Source organism: Xenopus laevis, chromosome 9_10L, assembly GCF_017654675.1.
Source record: "Xenopus laevis strain J_2021 chromosome 9_10L, Xenopus_laevis_v10.1, whole genome shotgun sequence".
NCBI lineage: Eukaryota > Metazoa > Chordata > Amphibia > Anura > Pipidae > Xenopus > Xenopus laevis.
In genome coordinates this window covers 122,938,101-122,958,877 of record NC_054387.1, presented here as the reverse complement: position 1 = coordinate 122,958,877, position 20,777 = coordinate 122,938,101, and the positions used below count along the sequence as shown (strand labels likewise).

At 41.0% G+C, this 20,777-nt stretch overlaps 1 protein-coding gene across 3 annotated transcripts in view; it reads right to left on the bottom strand.

Moving 5' to 3' along the window:
- Nucleotides 1-7,537: 7,537 nt before the first annotated feature.
- axin1.L (axin 1 L homeolog) overlaps nucleotides 7,538-20,777 on the bottom strand; it is a 48,146-nt gene continuing 34,906 nt past the window's right edge. For 2 of the 3 annotated variants that reach the window (XM_018234148.2, XM_018234149.2), the window contains exons 6-10: nucleotides 19,779-20,332; nucleotides 18,494-18,670; nucleotides 15,633-15,878; nucleotides 9,842-10,009; nucleotides 7,538-8,364 (exon numbers count right to left, since the gene is read on the bottom strand). In XM_018234148.2, the coding sequence (XP_018089637.1) occupies nucleotides 8,238-8,364; nucleotides 9,842-10,009; nucleotides 15,633-15,878; nucleotides 18,494-18,670; nucleotides 19,779-20,332 (1,272 nt within the window). In that variant the 3' untranslated portion in view covers nucleotides 7,538-8,237. 3 annotated transcript variants of the gene reach the window in all.

Here is a 20,777-nt window from a genome sequence, read left to right as displayed (position 1 = left end):
GAACTGTTCCTTTAAAAGCTGTCCCCAGCAGCTCCCCATCTTGGAGCTTGTTGTGCCACTTTTCGAGTGTCAGTGGCACTGCACATGCTCAGTGTGCTCTGGGCGTTTTGTCCATTAAGAGAAAGTGAGGTTCCATCTGTTATGGAAGCTGGTGCCCCAGGGCTGATTATTCATCAGTTCTAATGCAGACTGCACTGATTTTTGAGCTGTCATGTAAATCAGAATTAATTATTATTTCCTGTACTAATTACTTTAAAGGGATACTGTCATGGGAAAACATGTTAATAGTGCGGCTCCATCAGAATTCTGCACTGAAATCCATTTCTCAAAAGAGCAAACAGATTTTTTTATATTCAATTTTGAAATCTGACATGGGGCTAGACATATTGTCAATAAAAAGGAGCGTGTCTGTCAGAAGTGAGGCACTAGGACCCCACACCCGCCCACAAATTTGTGCGAAAGTCAACCAAACCCGCGGGCTTTGGGTCGGCCCACACATCACTACTGTATAAGTTAGACCAGGTCTAGTCTTAAAACAATATCCGATACTATGTTAAATGTTTTATATATAACAGATCAATGTAACATAGTAACATAGTAAGTAAGGTTGAAAAAAGACACATCCATCGGGTTCAACCTTTTTTTATTTTTTATTATTAACTACCTATCTGCCAGGTGATCTAGAGGAAGGCAAAAAACCCATCTGAAGCCTCTCCAATTTGCCTCAGAGGGGGAAAAATTCCTTCCTGACTCCAAAATGACAATCGGACTAGTCCCTGGATCAACTTGTACTATGAGCTATCTCCCATAACCCTGTATTCCCTCACTTACTAAACACCATCCAACCCCTTCTTAAAGCTATCTAATGTATCAGCCTGTACCACTGATTCAGGGAGACAATTCCACATCTTCACAGCTCTCACTGTAACAAACCCCTTCCCAATATTTAGGTGGAACCTCTTTTCTTCTAATTGGAATGGGTGACCTTGTGTCATCTGGAAAGACCTACTGGTAAATAAAGCATTAGAGAGATTATTATATGATCCCCTTATATATTTATACATAGTTATCATATCACCCCTTAAGCGCCTCTTCTCCAGCGTGAACATCCCCAATTTGGCCAGTCTTTCCTCATAGCTAAGATTTTCCATACCTTTTACCAGCTTAGTTGCCCTTCTCTGTACCCTCTCTAATACAATAATGTCCTGTTTGAGTGATGGAGACCAAAACTGTACGGTATATTCTAGATGGGGCCTTACCAGTGCTCTATACAGTGGAAGAATGACCCCCTCCTCCCGTGAATCTCTGCCCCTTTTAATACAGCTCAAGACCTTATTTGCCCTTGATGCTGCTGACTGGCATTGTTGCTACAGCCAAGTTTATCATCTACAAGGACTCCAAGGTCCTTTTCCATAATGGATTTGCCTAGTGCAGTCCCATTAAGGGAATAAGTTGATATTTTTACATCCCAGGTGCATGACTTTACATTTATCAACATTAAATCTCATTTGCCACTTAGCTGCCCAGATTGCCAGTTTATCAAGATCCTGTTGCAAGTGCCACATCCTGGATGGAATTAATTGGGCTGATAGTTTTGTGTCATCTGCAAACACTGATACATTACTTACAACACCCTCCCCTAAGTCATTAATGAACACGTTAAATAAAAGTGGACCCAATACCGAGCCCTGGGGGACCCCACTAAGAACCTTACTCCAAGTAGAGAATGTCCCATTAACAACCACCCTCTGTACCCGATCCTGTAGCCAGTTTCCTATCCACGTGCAAACGACTTCATTAAGCCCAACAGACCTTAGTTTAGAAAGCAGTCGTTTGTGGGGCACGGTATCAAACGCTTTGGCAAAATCCAAATAGATCACATCTACTGCCCCCCCACTGTCCAGAATCTTACTTACCACATCATAAAAAGCAATCAATATAGTCTGACATGACCTATCCTTCATAAAGCCATGCTGATTGCTGCTCATGCCATTCACTAGGACAAAATTTTGAATGTGATCCCTTAACAAGCCTTCAAATAATTTGCCCACCACAGATGTCAAGTTTACTGGCCTATAATTGCCAGACTGAGATCGTAACCCCTTTTAAATATTGGAATAACATCAGCTTTTCTCCAATCCATAGGCCCCATACCAGATGACAGTGAATCTGAGAAAATCAGAAATAAGGGCTGGTCTAAAACTGAACTAAGCTCTCTTAGAACCCGGGGGTGTATGCCATCAGGCCCTGGAGCCTTGTTTCCATTAATTTGTATTAAAGCTTTTTTTTAAGGACCCCACTGTATTAAAGTGATGTTACTGGGGGGCCATAAAGATTCCCTGAGAGGGTCATATTCACCCGTGGGCCTCTATTTGGACTAGCCATGCACCATATCCACTATTTGGGATTCAGCTGAATCCTCGAATCCTTCCTGAAAGATTTCGGCAGAATACCGAACCAAATCCATGCAAATTAGGGACAGAAATGGGGAAAAATACATTTTTACGCCCTTGTTTTGTGACACAAAAATATGCGATTTCCCTTCCTGTCTCTAATTTGCTTATGCAAATTAGGGTTCAGATTCAGCCAGACACGAGGATTTGGCCGAATTCTGAATTCAGTGAATCCCTAATTTGGACAGTCATATCTTTCACATCCACTCAGTTTCAGGTTTCTTATTCTCAGCGGAGATTGGAACATAACGTGACCTGTCAGAAGGGGCCCCACACATGGGCCAGAGGAGCAGGAGAGGCTGGAGGAGTAAAGAAACACAAAGACTTTATATTATAACTTTATTTTATTATTCTCCAAGTACCTTTAAAAAAAAAAACAATGTACAAGCCGTTGGCTGTGGGTACTGATCAGTGATACAAGGGTGCTGCGGTGCGCTGGGACACCTCTTTTTTTTCTTTTAATTTTAATATGAAAATGTACATATTTACAGTTCTCCCCAAAAAATGTGAAACATTAAAAAAAAAAAAAGCCCCATTGAGATCCCTGGATAAAAGCAACGTGTTTGGGTTCTGCTGAGGAACCCCAGTTGGAAGGCACTCTGTGACATACGTCTAGACCAGGGATCCCCAACCTTTTGAACCCATGAGCAACATTCAGGAGTAAAAGGAGTTGGGGAGCAACACAAGCATGAAAAATGTTCTTGGGGAGCAAAATAAGGTCTGTGATTGACCATTTAGTAGCCCCTATGTGGATTGTCAACCTACATTGAGACTCTGTTTGGCAGTACATCTGGTTTTTATGAAACCAAAACTTGTCTCCAAGCCTGGAAATAAAAAAAGCACCTGCTTTGTGGCCACCGGGAGCAACATCCAAGGGGTTGGGGAGCAACATGTTACTCACGAGCTACTGGTTGGGGATCACTGGTCTAGACCCCGCCCCCCCACCAAATAAACCACGACAAGTCCCATGGACGTGGCACGCTTACTTTGGCTTGTGTCGGCTCCGATGGGCGCACGATGAAGGGAGAGGACAAAGTAACAGAGGTAAATTAAAGAGATATGCCTGGCATTTATCATTCAATATTATCCGACTTGCAGCTCTAGAATTTGCACCCGCCAGCCAATTGGCCACCTCTGGGCATATAGAAAGAAGTAGGAAAGAAGAGTACAGTACAGGTTGGCACTGATATTGGCAGATTTATTGTCTGGAAGTCTCAGAGGACAGGATCTCCCATGATATGACCGTGTAGTGTGATTCAGAAAGCCCCTTGCTCCTCGGGGGTGGAGCTATAAACGTTTGAAGAAGCATTCCCCTGCAGATCCCACCTCTGGATAATCTACAGCCGCAAGTGAATGCAATTTGGTAGAACCTAGAATATGCCTGTTGCTTCTATAGTTGGGGATCCACAGCAAAGCCAATTCAGACCTGACCTCCCGGGCCGTTTCATTTGGCTCAGTTAGCCAAGGCAAGATCATAGACGGGTGTGATGATATGACAGTTAGGAGCAGGTACTGTATATAAACTTCACTGGGCTGATATATCAATGCCATTCCCACAAACACTGCTGTAAACTTTAAATGCAGCAAATCCAAAGGGGTTTCTACTGAGAATTTTACAATTTTTTTATCTCCCCCCCCCCCAGTTCCCTTTTAAAGGTACATTTTAGTATGTTCTAGAATGTCGGATCAATGGGTCAACTAGTATGTTGCTATATCACTTCCAAGCTTTCAAATAGGGGTCACTGACCCCAACAAAGGAAAACTATTGCTCTGTGAAATGACAATATTATTATTATTACTTTTCATTTCTATCCAGGTTCTCTCTTATTCATCGGAGACTCTCGTTCAAGCCACTGCTTGTTTGCTGGGGTAGATTGCACCATAGCAACCAGCAGTTAAAGGAACAGTAACACCAACAAAAATGAAAGTGTTTTAAAGGAATGACAATATAATGTAGTGTTGTCCTGCACTAGTAAAACTGGTGTGTTTGCTTCAGAAAGACTACTATAGTTTAAACAAGTTGTTGTGTAGCCATGGGGGCAGCCATTCAAGCACAGGATACACAGTAGATAACAGATAAGTACTACTATAGTTTATATAAACAAGCTGCCCCCATGGCTACATAGCAGCTTGTTTATATAAACTATAGTAGTACTTATCTGTTATCTACTGTGTATCCTGTGCTTGAATGGCTGCCCCCATGGCTACACAGCAGCTTGTTTATATAAACTATAGTAGTACTTATCTGTTATCTACTGTGTATCCTGTGCTTGAATGGCTGCCCCCATGGCTACACAGCAGCTTGTTTATATAAACTATAGTAGTACTTATCTGTTATCTACTGTGTATCCTGTGCTTGAATGGCTACCCCCATGGCTACACAGCAGCTTGTTTAAATAAACTATAGTAGTGTTTCTGAAGCAAACACACCTGTTTTACTAGTGCAGGGCAACACTACATTATATTGTCCTTCCTTTATAACACTTTTTTTTTTTTGGTGTAACTGTTCCTTTAAAATCCCAAAAGGGAGAGCTTGTGACCATAAAACTAAATAAAAAAAAGACCAATTACTCAATGTCTCAGAATATCACTGCCTACATCATACTAAAAGATATTTTAAAGGGGAAACACCCCTTTAACAGAAATACAATATGGATGGATTTGCGCTACAAAGACCAATGAAATAGACAAGACCACCACCCCCCCCCTCCTCTCAAAAAAAAAAAAAAAATACTTAAGTCACATTCAAACATTTAAAACTGAAAGGTTTTAGAAAAGAAAAACAAACTGGTACAAAACAAAATAAAAAAAAGTTTATGAACAAAGGTTGAGCTTTTTTTGAGTATTGATCATGTGACGTTGTTTCCTGGAGGAATTCCGAGAAGAAGGAATAGGAACAGGTTTAAATTAAGATCCAAGCAATATATATATATATATACATTCATTTTCCAACACATTTCAGCAGTTTGTATTGGGTGGGGGAGTCCAAGGATATTTCCACCCCTCCCCCCTCCAAACTGGAAAAAAAGGGGGTTGGGGGCAGCAACATGCGGTAAATATATTATTTATATATTAGAAAACATAATATACAAAAACAAATCTAACAAAAAGTTCTGTGTCACAAATGTGAGTTTTGTGTCTGCACCAAAAACATGAACCTTTCTTGCAAAATCCTTCACAGGACGTAGAAGAAATAAGGGCACTTGTTCATCCGTCGTGTTTGGGGTCGTTGTGGAGCTGCATCTATAGGGGGAACCAATTCAACCTTCTGCTTTCATTGAATCGAGACAATTGTAGGGGTTTCTAGGCCTCCGCTTAAAGGCAGTGGACCACAGGGCACCAGCCAATCACAATTCATGGCAATGAATGGGCAATTTCAAACTTTTCTGCCTGCCGACCTGAAGATCATGTGATGCTTGAAACTGCCAGTCTGTTGCCCTGCATTGGATTTGTAGGAGCTCTCAATCACCCTCACCTATATCTTCATGTTGTACATGGAGCTAATAATCACACGGGGATTAATTTAAAAAAATAAAAAAAATAAAAGGATAAGTAAACCTTTAAAACAAGTGAATGTAAAACGTATGAGGGTACTATTCTAAGCGTTTGCAATTCATGATTTATTTTCTTTTGATTCCATGGGATACATGTTCTGTTAATATGAATGAATATTGTTACAACAGCGCCACCTGCTGGTCATTTTACTTATCCTTTAAGAGGGGCGCCATTGGAATGATGTGGGGGCGGCTGGGCACCTTTAAAATAGGCTTCATTGAGTCCAAATGAAAAGTGTCCCTAAGCAGCAGACCGCATCACCAATAGAATAAATGGCAGCAGAAAAGGCATATAAACTGCCATATTTCTTGGATTACATTGATAGGCTGAGCCAATTGCTTGGCTGCCATATAAATGGAGTGTGATATCAATGAGTGGCTACAGGGCTACTAGGAGTAGAATAACCTTTAGAGCTGTGCTGTCTAAGGCACTTTTTTTTTTTTTGAAGTCTGGCACAGTTGTAATGTCTGCATTATATGTTGCATATATAAGATATAATATATATAAATCAGTATTTACAATCCACACAGACTGGAAATCAGTTCATCAATGGCAATTTTGAATTGGAAATCTGTTAGGTGTGAGGAATTTCCTTGCCTTTAAGTTAACATTTAGTACAGGTATGGGATCCGTTATCCGGTAACCCGTTATACAGAAAGATCGGACTTACAGAAAGGCCATCTCAGATAGACTCCATTATAATCGAATAATCCAAAAAAAAAAAAATATTTCCTTTTACTCTGTAATTTTAAAAAAAGTAGCTTGTACTTGATCCCGACTCAGATATAATTAATCCTTATTGGAAGCAGAACCAGCCTATTGAGTTTATTTAATGTTTATATGATTTTCTAGTAGACTTAAAGGGGTGGTTCGCCTTTAAATTAACTTTTAGTATGTTATAGAATGGCCAATTCTAAGCAACTTTTCAATTGGTCTTCATTATTTCTTTTTTATAGATTTTAAATTATTTACCTTCTTTGTTCTGACTCTTTCCAGCTTTCAAATGGGGGTCACTGACCCCATCTAAAAAAACAAATGTGCATTAAGGCTACAAATGTATTGTTATTGCTACTTTTTATTCCTCATCTTTCTATTCAGTCCCTCTCCTATTCATATTCCAGTCTCTTATTCAAATCAGTGCATGGTTGCTAGGGTAATTTGGATCCTAGCAACCAAATGGCTGAAACTGCAAAGCTGCTGAATAAAAAGCTAAATAACTCAAAAAACACAAATAATAAAAAATGAAAACCAATTGCAAATTGTCTCAGAATATCACTCTCTACATCATACTAACAGTTAACTCAAAGGTGAACAACCCCTTTAATCCAAATTACGGAAAGATCAGTTATGCAGAAAACCCCAGGTCCCGAGCATTCTGGATTACAGGTCCCATACCTGTATATTATAGATGGAACTACTCTGAGCATCTTTTAAACTGGTTTTAATTGTTTTGGAGATAATTCTGTCCAGTTGCTTGGAAGGAGGGGGGGGGTCGCTGACCCAATGGTAGCCAAATAATAGATAGATCGTGAGGCTTTCATTTTTATTTGTAATTTGGTCATGCTGGAGGGCAACACTGTAACATGGAACATGTGGCAATCTCCCTGTTACCCAGGAGGTCTCTAAATGATCATAAATGGAGTATTTTAATTGCAATGATAGATTGCGGGTGCAGAAGGTTGAATTGGTGCATTTCATCTTTGGTTACCTCTTATTCCATAAAGGATTAGCTGCTGCCGTCAGCAAGGCTCAGTGTGGAAACACGGGTGCTGGGTTTAGGAGAAAGGGGAGTCGTACACGTGGACAGAACCGTAGAATCGACTTGATCATTAAATAAATTAGAGGTACGGTAATGGTGGAACGGAAGGGAGGAATATATTAGTGTTATGGACAGTACAGTTGGGCTTGTTCCGGTGAGCTCAGCACCTTGGCGTACGTAAGAGCACGGTCGTAGGAATTTGCTTCCCCTTTATTATTACGTTTGAACGTTCATAGACATGTTTCCATGGAAACTTAACTGTTCCCGCCTATGTTACGAAGAGGGCAGCACGACGCTGGATTCATGTTCTGAAGAGGAAAGCTGAGCCGTCAGGTTGGTACGAGATGTAGGAATAAGCTGCAAACATCTGCACCCGAATACTGAGGGACAATCCGCGTTTCGCCCCACATACATTGACCGCAGCCCGTCCATCTTGTATCGACTCTGTTGCTAAGTGCAAGGGGTCGGCCTTAGTCGATCTTTTCAACTTTGCCGATAATCTTCTCCTCGTAAATAGGCAGAATCATATCGTCCTCTCGCACCTCCTCGAATACCACCCCACAATCAAATTCATCGCTTACTTTCTTGAAGTAATACCTGAGGAGAAATACAATCGACATTAATAAGTGGTGCAATGCGAGCGAGGCTGACAAGAAGCAGATTAGCCTTTAAAGGGGATAAATTTATATAAGCTTCAGCATACTGAAATAAGAAACTTAATAAATACAATCAATTAAATATTCTGCATTGTTTCTGAAATAATCAAGTTTATCTTCACTATCCCTCTCTCAGCATCTGTTTCTCTTCATTCTGTCTTCATGCAGGAGTTGGGTGTCAGATATTCATTGACAGTTAGATCCAATATATCTTATAGGGAGGCTCCTTTTGCCTAGAATATGTATTAGAGGTCACTCTATTAAAATCACCAGACATCATGTCTCTCTACATGCAGGATTTGTGCAAAAGGCAGTTATTTTGTTAGATTTTGTTTGTACTGGAATCAGTTATTTGAGTGAGCTCTAACACATCTGCTAGGAAAGGAAGCCCCCCCTATAAGATTTATTGGATCATTCATCTGACACCCAACTGCTGCATGAAGAGAGAATGAAGAGAAACAGATGCTGAGAGGGGGGATAGTGAACATTAACTTTTTTATTTCAGAAACAATACAGAATATTTGATTGTATTTAGAAAGTTTCTTAATTCAGTATGCTGAAGCTTATATAAAATTTTCATTTTTGCGGTAGTTCCCCTTTAAGGTTAACTCTTAAAGGAGAAACAAACCGTTAAAAAAAAGAACCCTACCCCCTACCCTACATAGACCCCCCCCCCAGGCAAATGCCCCTAACTCTTTACTTACCTTTCCGTGAAGACTCTGTCCAGCGGAGTTCACAGGCATCATTTTCTTCTCTTCGGTAATCTTCGGAATGAGACCAGCGAAGCGGTTCATGTGCAGTTGGAGCAATTTTCTGTTTCGCGACAACTGTGCATGAGCTGAAACGCACGATAATTGAGCCGGTCTCATTCTGAAGATTACAGAAGCGGCTGAAGATGGCGCCCTTTAACTCCTCTGGACAGAATCTGCACGGAGGGGTATGTAAAGAGTTAGGGGCATTTGCCCGGGGGGCAGGTGGGTCTATGTAGGGTAGGGTTTTTTTTTTTTATTAAGGGGTTGTTTCTCCATTAACTGGCTGGCAAAGAGTCTTCAGAGTCACCCAAGCATTGTGACAAAAAAAGCCAATCGATTAACCCCTGACCATTATTTTCTGAGCCTATGGGGAGGCTGTTGGGACGCTGGTGCACTTGCAATGCCAGGGCCTATTTTTGATTCTCATTCCAGACCTGGTCCATTAGCCAACCAATCACACGGGGAGGATATGCGGACAGGTCTGTGCTTATGGCACATATTGTGCTTTGACCGACACAGAGAACTATGTAACTATTCCCTCTGGATCCCAATGGAAAACTTGGAATATGCCAATCAGCAAATCACACCTTAATTTAACAAGATTCCCCGAAATCCCTGTTGCCCTAAGGCAGCAAATTCTACTCATTATAAAGCAATACGAATTACCTATAGTTTCCTTTCTTGGTGAGCAGCTCCTTGAACTGTCCCAGGGTTACCACGCGCCCTTTAACCATGGTCCGGTAGGGGATGGGCTCTCCGCAGAAGTAATAGGCCACTACAATGTTGTCACACGGCTGGGAGGGAGCACTTACGTTCTTCTTCTGTGGCTTCAACCTGTTACAGGGAGAGGAATAGTCACAACCTTAGACGCAGTGGACCAATGAATAAACCAAGTGCTGTGTTTCTCTCGATAGCAGTGCTCCTTGCCCATTCAGGATTTTACACCTGCCCAATTTTCTGCCCTTCTAACAATGCAGTGCCTGTCAGTGGCCACACAGGAGCCAAGCGGATCAGTGTTTCTCAGCCTGCATATAAACACATAGGGGCAAATTCACTAAGCGCCGAACGCTAGCGTTAATTCGCTAGCGCTTGGCATTTTCGTTACTGCGCAAATTCACTAACGAACGCTGGCGTAGTTTCGCTAGTGTTACTTCGCACCCTTACGCCTGGCGAATTTTCTCTAGCGACGTAACTACGCAAATTCACTAACTTGCGCAGTGTACTGAACGCTACCTTTTACGCTAGACTTCCTTCGCCACCTCAGACCAGGCGAAGCGCAATAGAGTAGATAGGGATTGTTTCAAAAAAGTCAAAAATTTTTCTAAGTCCCAAAAAACGCTGGCGTGTTTTTCTACATTATGGGTGATAGGCTGAAAAAGATCGAAAATTTTTTTGGGGCTCCCCTCCTTCCCCCCTACATTTCCTGACTCATGGCAACTTACCTCGACAGTGGGCACATGTGTAGGGCAAAATAAAAATTTTATTTGCTGATTTGAAGGTTTTCTAGGCATTTGTAGTGCTGATACGTGTTCCTCCATTGAAATTTGAATTTGGCGCCGTATGCAAATTAGCCTTCGCTAGCGTAACTTCGCTTTATATAGCGAAACAACGCTAGCGCAACTTCGCAACCTTACGCTACACCTGAGCACAACTTCGGATTTTAGTGAATTTGCGGAGCGCTGGCGAAACTACGCCTGGCGAAGTGCGGCGAAGTTGCGCCTGGTGCAACTTCGCATCTTAGTGAATTTGCCCCATAGGGGGGAATTCACAAAAGTGGAGAGAGACCATTTTTGGAGTAAAAGTGGTGGTAAACTGGTGTAAAACACTTTCTCCATATTCATAAACAGAAATCCACCTAAATTCCGACTTAACGGGCACTTTTCATTTTTTAATGAAAGAAAGAGTTTACAGACACTTTTATGAATTTCTCTTTCAAACGACATAAAAATGGCGCGAAGCGATATTTTAAACAACATTTTCTCCCGACATTCTAAAAATGGAGTAAAGCTCGGTATAACTCTCTGATGTAGGTGCCCCATTGGGGAATTATTATCTTATTAATAGGGATTAGCATTTTATAGTCAAGGCACAAATTTCTGTTAAAGGGGACCTGTCACCCAAAAAAATAATTCCTAATCCGTTAGTCAAGTAAAATGAACTTTAATTACACTGTAAAAAATTATTTGAATCTTGTTTCCTTCTGTCTGGGAATTCATAATTATAACAAACAGGAAGGAGCCATTTTGTGGACACTGTTATTAAGACAAGCCTTGTATCATCTCAGAATCTTGTTTGTGCACCAGAATGGGGGACCTGATGTCCATCCCCATGCCCTGGTTACACAATTAAATGGTCAAAGATATCCAGTCATCGGAAAACATGGTTTTTCAAAACACATCAGTTAATAGTGCTACTCCAGCAGAATTCTGCACTGAAATCCATTTCTCAAAAGAGCAAACAGATTTTTTTATATTCAATTTTGAAATCTGACATGGGGCCAGACATATTGTCAATTTCACAGCTGCCCCTGGTCATGTGAGCTCTTTTGAGAAATGGATTTCAGCGCAAAATTCTGCTGGAGCAGCACTATTAACCGATTCATTTTGAAAAAAAAAATGTTTTTTCCCATGACAGTATCCCTTTAAGAGAACTGGGGGAATGTGGGGAGAGCAGTGACAACTAGGAAGTGCTGAATGGAAAGTGAAAGTAATTTCCTTAGGCATAGAGGAGGGGCAGGCAATATTTGATTGACAGCTGAGATTTTTAAAATGAATTTACAATAGCTAGGAACCCTTAAATAAAGAAAAAAATAATTTGCGTTTCATGTTTAATTTGAAAAGGACATTTATTATACAGCTTTGTGTGTCTGGATGACAGGTCCCCTTTAAAGCCTCATTAGCAAAACAAGTAAAACACAAATTAAACAAAAAAGTGTATTTTATATCATTTTAACTCACACTTGCATTATTTTACTAGTTTTAGCTTAAAGAATGAGGAAATATAGCAACTTGAGTGAATATATTATATAAAGCTAAAGGAAAAGTAAAGCCTCCCAGCCAATTATTTTGTTTTAGCAGCACTGAGATACCACCTAAAATAATAAAACATATTTCTGATACAAATCCCTACAGTATGCAAAATGTATTTTTTTGTATTTAGAACCTTGTTAGACCTTGTTACAGGAGTGGAATTACACAAATATGTAGGTAGATTTAGAAAGGCCAGGAAAAATGATGTATATTGTTCCCTAAGTAAAATAACCCCTCCCCCGGATATTCCAATTTGATGGCTGACTGACAGGTTTAGTAAGAGCTAAAGACAAATTCAGAAAAAATGTTGTGGGAAAGACAAAATCGGGAAAAGTGTTTGTTTAAAAGACAAAATAGAGGTTTGTGAATTTAGTGGGAAATCAGACATTTTTTTCTCCACTTTTATTTTGTTTCAATATCAGCACTTTAGTGAATTCCCCCCATAGTGTGGCACTATCCTTAGAGCAAAGTCTATTAAAAAATACATTGGAATTGCCTTTAAAGGGCAAGTCTCATAAAAGGTGGTAGAAATCTGGATTCTGATTTCTGAAAATAAAAAACAAAACACGTAACTTTGAATTTCAGCAGTGCCTGGAAAGCCATATGAAATTTTAATTTGTTTAAAGGAATTGTTCAGTGTAAAAATAAAAACTGGGTAAATAGATAGACTGTGCGAAATAAAAAATGTTTCTGATATAGTTAGTTAGCCAGGTTGGAGTGACTGGATGTGTAACATAATAGCCAGAACACTACTTCCTGCTTAAAGGGATCCTGTCATCGGAAAACATGTTTTTTTCAAAACGCATCAGTTAATAGTGCTACTCCAGCAGAATTCTGCACTGAAATCCATTTCTCAAAAGAGCAAACTGATTTTATTAAATTCAATTTTGAAATCTGACATGGGGCTAGACATATTGTCAATTTCCTAGCTGCCCCTGGTCATGTGACTTGTGCCCACACTTTAGGAGAGAAATGCTTTCTGGCAGGCTACTGTTTTTCCTTCTCAATGTAACTGAATGTGTCTCAGTGGGACATGGGTTTTTACTACTGAGTGTTGTTCTTAGATCTACCAGGCAGCTGTTATCTTGTGTTAGGGAGCTGCTATCTGGTTACCTTCCCATTGTTCTTTTGTTTGGCTGCTGGGGGGGAACGGGAGGGGGGTGATATCACTCCAACTTGCAGTACAGCAGTAAAGAGTGATTGAAGTTTATCAGAGCACAAGTCACATGACCTGGGCAGCTGGGAAATTGACAAAATGTCTAGCCCCATGTCAGATTTCAAAATTGAATATTAAAAAATCTGTATGTTCTTTTGAGAAATGGATTTCAGTGCAGAATTCTGCTGGAGCAGCACTATTAACTGATTCATTTTGAAAAAAAAAAAAATTCCCATGACAGTATACCTTTAAAAGCTGCGTAAGGCATAGTTTGGCTCCCTGCAACTCGGCTGCTGTAAAGCACAAATCCCCCGCTGCCTGGCATGGCCTCCAAAGACAACAGATAATGAGGTACTTACTACACAGAGATCCTCTAATGGGTGTCCCATGTCATAAACAGACTAAAAGGGATAATCTTGTTACCCTTATATCTGGAAATCATTCCCTTTTATATGACATTTCACAGGAACGAAACAGCTTATCTCATTTAATATAAATTAAAAAAAAAAGTACCTTTCTTCCCTGCGGCTAAAGGACACTTTGCACTACGACTATGTCCTTAACTTACAAGTCCAGCGAGGTCCCTTCAGAAACAGCCCGAGGAAGCTGCTGTAATTAGGAGTGAGCCTCCAGCTAAATACAAGGAGTATCATGAGCCGTCTTGAGAGTGGGTGACTGCTCGGAGCCCTCACGGAGCAGCACATGTAGATAAGTGGGAAGGGCGGCAAAGTGGTAACATTAAAGGGATACTGGCATGATTTTTATGGTGTAGTTTTTATTTCCACTGCAAATAATTCACTCTACAATATAACATTTCATTCCTGAACCTGGTGTGTAGGTGCATCTCAGGTCATTTTGCCTGGTCATGTGCTTTCAGAAAGAGCCAGCACTTTAGGATGGAACTGCTTTCTGGCAGGCTCTTGTTTCTCCTAAATTAGTGAATTTTCAAGCATAAGACAAATGTAGTAGAATCACCCAGGTAAAGACTTGTAGGGATGGGCGAATTTATTCGCCTTGTTTCGTCGCAGAAATGATGCCCATAGACTTGTATGGCGGCGTGTGACAAAAAAAAAACGAAATGGGACAACTTCGCCCATCCCTAAAGAAGTGGTACAGCTGCTCCACTCCCAGGCCCTCAGCTCAGGGGAGCAGACAATCCAAATACAAAGAAAATAAATGTTGGTGCCGGGCACACTGGCAAACTCACGTATTGATCAGACCAGAAAAGTAGTAAATTAAAAGTTGAAGCTTAATTAAATAATCATCTCTCGTCTGACTCGTTTCGTGTCACTAGGACACTTGATCATAGCCCATGATTAAGTATGATTAGCCTATGATTAAGGCTATGATCATAGCCTATGATTTCATTTACTACTTTTCTGGTCTGCTCAATACGTGAGTTTGCCCAGCACCAACATTTATGTGCTTTGCTGTTTCTCCTACTTAATGAAAATGAATGTGTCTCAGTGGGACCTGGATTTTACTACTGAGTGCTGTTCTTCTATCTACCAGGCAGCTGTTATCTTGTGTTAGCGAGCTGTTATCTGGTTACCTTCCCATTGTTCTGTTGTTAGGCTGCTGGGGGGGGAGGGAGGGGGGTGATATCACTCCAACTTGCAGTACAGCAGTAAGGGCAGAGACACACACACGGCGACAAATCTCCTCTTCTTCGGGGCGACTCCTGAACTGCCTCCCCGCCAGCTAGAATGTAAATCTCCGGCGGGATGGCACTTGAAGAGCTTCGCTTTCCGAAGTTGCCCGAAGTATCATCGTGAGGCAACTTCGGAAAATGAAGCGCTCCAAATGCCATTCCTCTGGCGATTTTCATTGCAGCGTGTGTCTCTGCCCTGAAGAGTGACTGAAGTTTATCAGAGCGCAAGTCACATGACTGGGGGCAGCTGGGAAACTGACAATATGTCTAGCCCCATGTCAGATTTCAAAATTAAATATATAAAAAAAAATCTCTTAGCTCTTTTGAGAAACGGATTTGAGTGCAGAAATCTGCTGGAGCAGCACTATTAACTGATGACAGTATCTCTTTTACCCATTGCTGTAACACTGCTCAACCTGTTCGACTACTGCTGCCACTCTCAGTAGCTGTATGTGCCCTCAGCTATATGAATATATGACTAATGTCGCCCTGCTATGGTTCCAGAGAGATCCATGACAGCATATAAACATGCTCCACATCTCACAGTCAACAAGCTAAAAGCTGATGAAATTAAGCAAACCGCTCCCAACACAAAAAAACTCATAGTGTGTGATTTGATACCTTTGTTTCTGGGGCATTTTCGCCGCTCTTTTCTCCTCTTCCTCCAGACGTCTCCGGGCTTCTTCCAGCTGTGTCAGTGGATTAGGGGCAGGATTGGGGGGCATGGTAGGATCTTGGATGAAGGGATGGGAAGGCTGTACCACGTTACGGAGCTGAGCACTGACCCAGGGGTGAACTGCACCAGGACGCTCAATTGAAAGTGGTCTGGCCAATTCGGTAGGAGGCTGCTTCTTGGCACTAGATGAGCTGTAAGCACAGAATGAGAAGATATATGTCAATTTTTCGTGCTCACTGCCGTTATTACCCTCTTAAAACTAGGGATGCACTGAATCCACCATTTGGGATTCGGCCAAATACCAAAATCCTTGGTGAAAGATTTGGCTGAATAACGAGCCCTAATTTGCATATGCAAATTAGGGTCAAGAAAGGACAAAGTGGAAAAAAATCTTCTTTTGTGACGAAAAGTCATGTGATTTCCCTACCTGCCCAAAATTTACATATGCATATTAGGATTTGGTTTGGCCAGTCACAAGGATTCGTCCGAATCCTGCTGAAAACGGCCGAATCCTGGATTTGGTGCATCCCTACTTAAAACGCTGTGAGCACAAGAAATAAAAAATGTAAGATGTGGAAAAGTGCAGGTGCAATAAAAACATAATTGTGACTACTTTTTATGGACATCACACATTAAAGGAGAAGGAAAGTTACAGAAGCAGTTTATTGCCAATAGATTAGCCACAATAGTGCAAGCTTTAACACTATATTTATTCTGCAGAATGTTTTACCATATCTGAGTAAACAGCTCTAGAAACTCTCTGTTTTTTTAGGATAGCAGCTGCCATATTAGCTTGGCATGACATCACTTCCTGCCTGAGTTTCTCCCTGCTCACTCATAGCTCTGGACTCAGAATACAGCAGGGAAGGGGGATGGCGCAAACTGAGCATGCTCAAGCCCAAGCCCTGGACTCAGAGCAGCATTACTTTGAGGGTTTACTGGTGTATTTATATAGACCTTTCTGATAAAGCTTATTTAATTTTAGCCTTTCCTTCTCCTTTAAACTACCTAGATCTTCCACAAGGCTATCCCCCTAATAAAACTGACCTATGAAGCTAGAGGGACGCAGTCCAAATAGGACAAAATCTGGACCCCATGGTGTGATTTAAACTAATTATTCACTCTAGTTCTGTCAAATGCTCCTTACTGTACCGGAATACTAATGTATCGCTCAGCGTTTGCTTCCATTTACTACACCCCCTCAACTGTAATGTCTTGGCTGAATGTATGTTATTAAATATTAATAAAAATGTACCTTTAAAAAAAAAAAAAAAAAAAGCCACCTAGATCCTCAAATCAAGATGAGAAGCAGTGATAGGTATGTGAGTGATGTAGAAGAGCTGTTTGAACTCTGTACATCCAACACAGAAATCCTGTACATACTGTGCACTCCCCAGAGTTAATGAAGATACAGCAGACCTATGTGGTCTTCCAAATTTTTTTTTTATTGCCTGCCTAATGGATATTGCCCATTTTTGAGGGAGATATCAGACGGTTAGGCTGCCGAGTATATGCCTAGTCTATTGATTATAACTGTGTTTAGAAATCCTACTAAAGAGGTTGTTCACCTTCCAACACGTTTTCAAGTTCAGTTGGTTTCAGATAGTTTATCAAAAATAAAGACTTTTTCCAATTACTTTGTATTTTTTTTATGTGTGGCTGTTTTTCTAGTATTCAAGTGGAACGTGTAATTTTTCACCTTCTAAAGCAGCTCTGGGGGGGGGTCGCCGACCCTGTAAACTGTTCTAAATTGATACATTTAGTTGATACATTTCTTATCTTTGTCCCTGCTGAGCAGAATCTCTGGGTTTCATTAAAGGCAGCTGTTAGAATTGATACAATAGCTTTAATACTCCAGAGTAGGGATGCACTGAATCCAAGATTCAGTTCGGGATTCAGCATTTTTCAGCAGGATTCGGCTGAATCCTTCTGCCTGGCCGAACCAAATCCTAATTTACATATGCAAATTAGGGATGGGGAGGGAAATCACGTTACTTTCGGTCACAAAACAAGGAAGTAAAAAATGTTTTCCCCTTCCCACCCTTAATTTGCATATGCAAATTAGGATCGGATTTGGTATTCTGCCTCATCTTTTGTGAAGGATTTGGCGGAATCCAAAATAGTGGATTCAGTGCATCCCTACTCTGAGAAATGGATCAACTAAATGTTGCAAAATTGTAACAGTTCAGAGTCTGCACCTGAATTACTGAGCTGCCAGACTCAAACACCAGAGACAGGAACAAATGATGTGTGTGAGACGGGCTTTTCTCAACCCGCGTCAGCGTCAGCCCCAGCCCGACTTTCAGGTCTCTTTTATAGACCCGCCCCACCGATGATGTCACAAAAGGGGCGGGACGAGAGGCGCGCGTCTTTAAAAACAACCTGGAAGTTGGAAGCCAGCATTTGGAATGTCGCGACTTGGAAAACAGCGTGCAAGGTCTGCCTGAACTCGCCTAAACCGCGCAGAGTATTAGGTCGGCCCCCACATCACTAACAGGAACATTCAACTTTAAACTTAGATTTTGGAAATACGGTAAGATAAAAAAAAAGGAAAGTAATTGAAAAAAAAGTCTATTTATGGAGAACGATCTGAAAACAATTGAACTGAAAAAAAGTGTTTGGAAGGTGAACAACCCATTTAAGAGGCTATAGGTCATAAAAATCACGTGTCACGGGTTGCATTATAATTGAGGTTGAACAATTGCAGGAATTGATGCTTTACAGTAACAGGACACCAAATTGGGGAGCCTATGGCAGCCAAAAGGGCCCCTGTATGTTAACCTTGATGTTATCACTTTGCACTCACCTGTGGTTACTTTTCTTGTGTCTGATTATTTCTTTCTCTCCCTCCATTATCCATTGCAAGATCTTCTGGTGTCTCTCCGAATCCTCAGGGACAACAGGCATCTCATGGCTGGCACTTTCACTCTTCCCTAAATCTGCCTTTTTAGCGTTCCTTTTTGAAAGCATGCTGACTTTGCCACTGTGAAAGAAAGACAGACAGATTACTGCTTTATGACGGCTAACTACTCCCAAAAGGCACGGATTGATTCATGCCTATTCCTCCTGCTTCAACTGGTTATTGTTTGTGTCTTAAGCTTACAGATAAGGAGGAGTTTGTTGGATGGAGGGGTCTACTGGCGAAGATCATGTAACTCGTGGGGAAGGGGGTTAGAAAATTCACTAAAACATTTTTCATATTTTGGAATCTAATAGACCTAGGAGCAAGGCTGTGGAGTCCATACATAAATTCTTCGACTTAGACTCCTTAGATTATGGTACCTCCTACTCATCTGTTTTTTTTAAAGGAACAGTAGTACCAAAATTGAAAGTGTAACAAAGTAATTAAAATATAATGTACTGTTGCCCTGCACTGATGAAATTAGTGTGTTTGCTTCAGAAAGACTACTATAGTTTATATAAACAAGCTGCTGTGTAGCCATGGGGGCTGCCATCCAAGCACAGAATACACAGTAGATAACAGATAAGTTCTTAAGAATCCCATTATACTACAGAGCTTATCTGTTATCTGCTGTGTATCCTGTGCGTTTTCTCCTTTTTCAGCTTTGAATGGCTGCCCCCATGGCTACACAGCAGCTTGTTTATATAAACTATAGTAGTACTTATCTGTTATCTACTGTATATCCTGTGCTTGAATGGCTGCCCCCATGGCTACACAGCAGCTTGTTTATATAAACTATAGTAGTACTTATCTGTTATCTACTGTGTATCCTGTGCTTGAATGGCTGCCCCCATGGCTACACAGCAGCTTGTTTATATAAACTATAGTAGTACTTATCTGTTATCTACTGTGTATCCTGTGCTTGAATGGCTGCCCCCATGGCTACACAGCAGCTTATTTATATAAACAATAGTAGTACTTATCTGTTTCTCTTTTAAGAAATGGATTTCAGTGCAGAATTCTGCTGGAGCAGCACTATTAACTGAAGCAATTTGAAAAAAATAAACATTTTTTCCCAGGACATTATTAGAAGTTAAACCATTTTTGGCGTCTCTGACTCCAGATACCCAAAATTGCTCCTGACTCCACAGCTCTGCCTATGTGACTTTTTAATAGATCATGTGATTACCTGTAAGCCAAAGAATCCATAGGATTGGGAGCCATCCCCATGCTCTCGGCATAATTGCGTGATTTGGTTGCATAGTTATGAGACTCGACATTCCAAGGGAAGTTGGTCTGCACTCGCTGTGTTGATTCCCCCTCTATTTGCTCTTTTGGTTTTACTCCGCCGTGATGATGGACGTGGTGGTAGACGTGTTTGTGATGATGCAGGTTACCGGAGTCTACTTTTGCCATGGACTTGGATGAATGCTTTCCATGTCCCGTTTGCATTGTTCCCAGAGACCCAGGAAGGGTCTTGCTTAAATGGCCGTCTGGGGAGCGGGATTTTGGGGAATGACGTCCAGTCCCAGGGGACTGGCAGCCCGGGGTTTTCATGACACGCTGCACGTGTTCATCCAGAATAGATTCCGGATTTTCCTCGTGGGCATCTCGGATTTGCATTCCGACGCATCCCGTTTCAGAATAGCGTGAATTAAAGTGATGCATCGGAGGTCCTGAAGGCAACTTGTGGCTAATAACTGAAGGTCCAGAGGAGACATCCCCATCATCCCCTTCTTCTTCCTTTAAAGGGAAAGATAAAAGCAGGTTGAAAATTGTCACACAGATCAACTCTAGGACAAAAAGTGGTCTCTTTAGGCAGTCGCCAAACTCTTAATCATAAATACTGTTATCAATGCATGAAAATAATAAAGAGAAATTCCCTCAGACTATTAAACGGGTTCTTCGCCTTTAAATTGACTTTTAGTATGATGTAGAGAGTGATTTTCTGAGACAATTTGCAATTGGTTGTCATTTTTTATTATTTGTGGTTTTTGAGTTATTTAGCTTTTTATTCAACAGCTCTCCAGTTTGCAATTTCAGCAATGTGGTTGCTAGAATCCTTGATTTGAATAAGAGACAGGAATATAAATAGGAGAGGGCCTAAGTAGAACGGCGAGTAATAAAAAGTAGCAAATAACAATAAATGTGTAGCCTTACAGAGCATTTGTTTTTTTAGGTGGGGTCA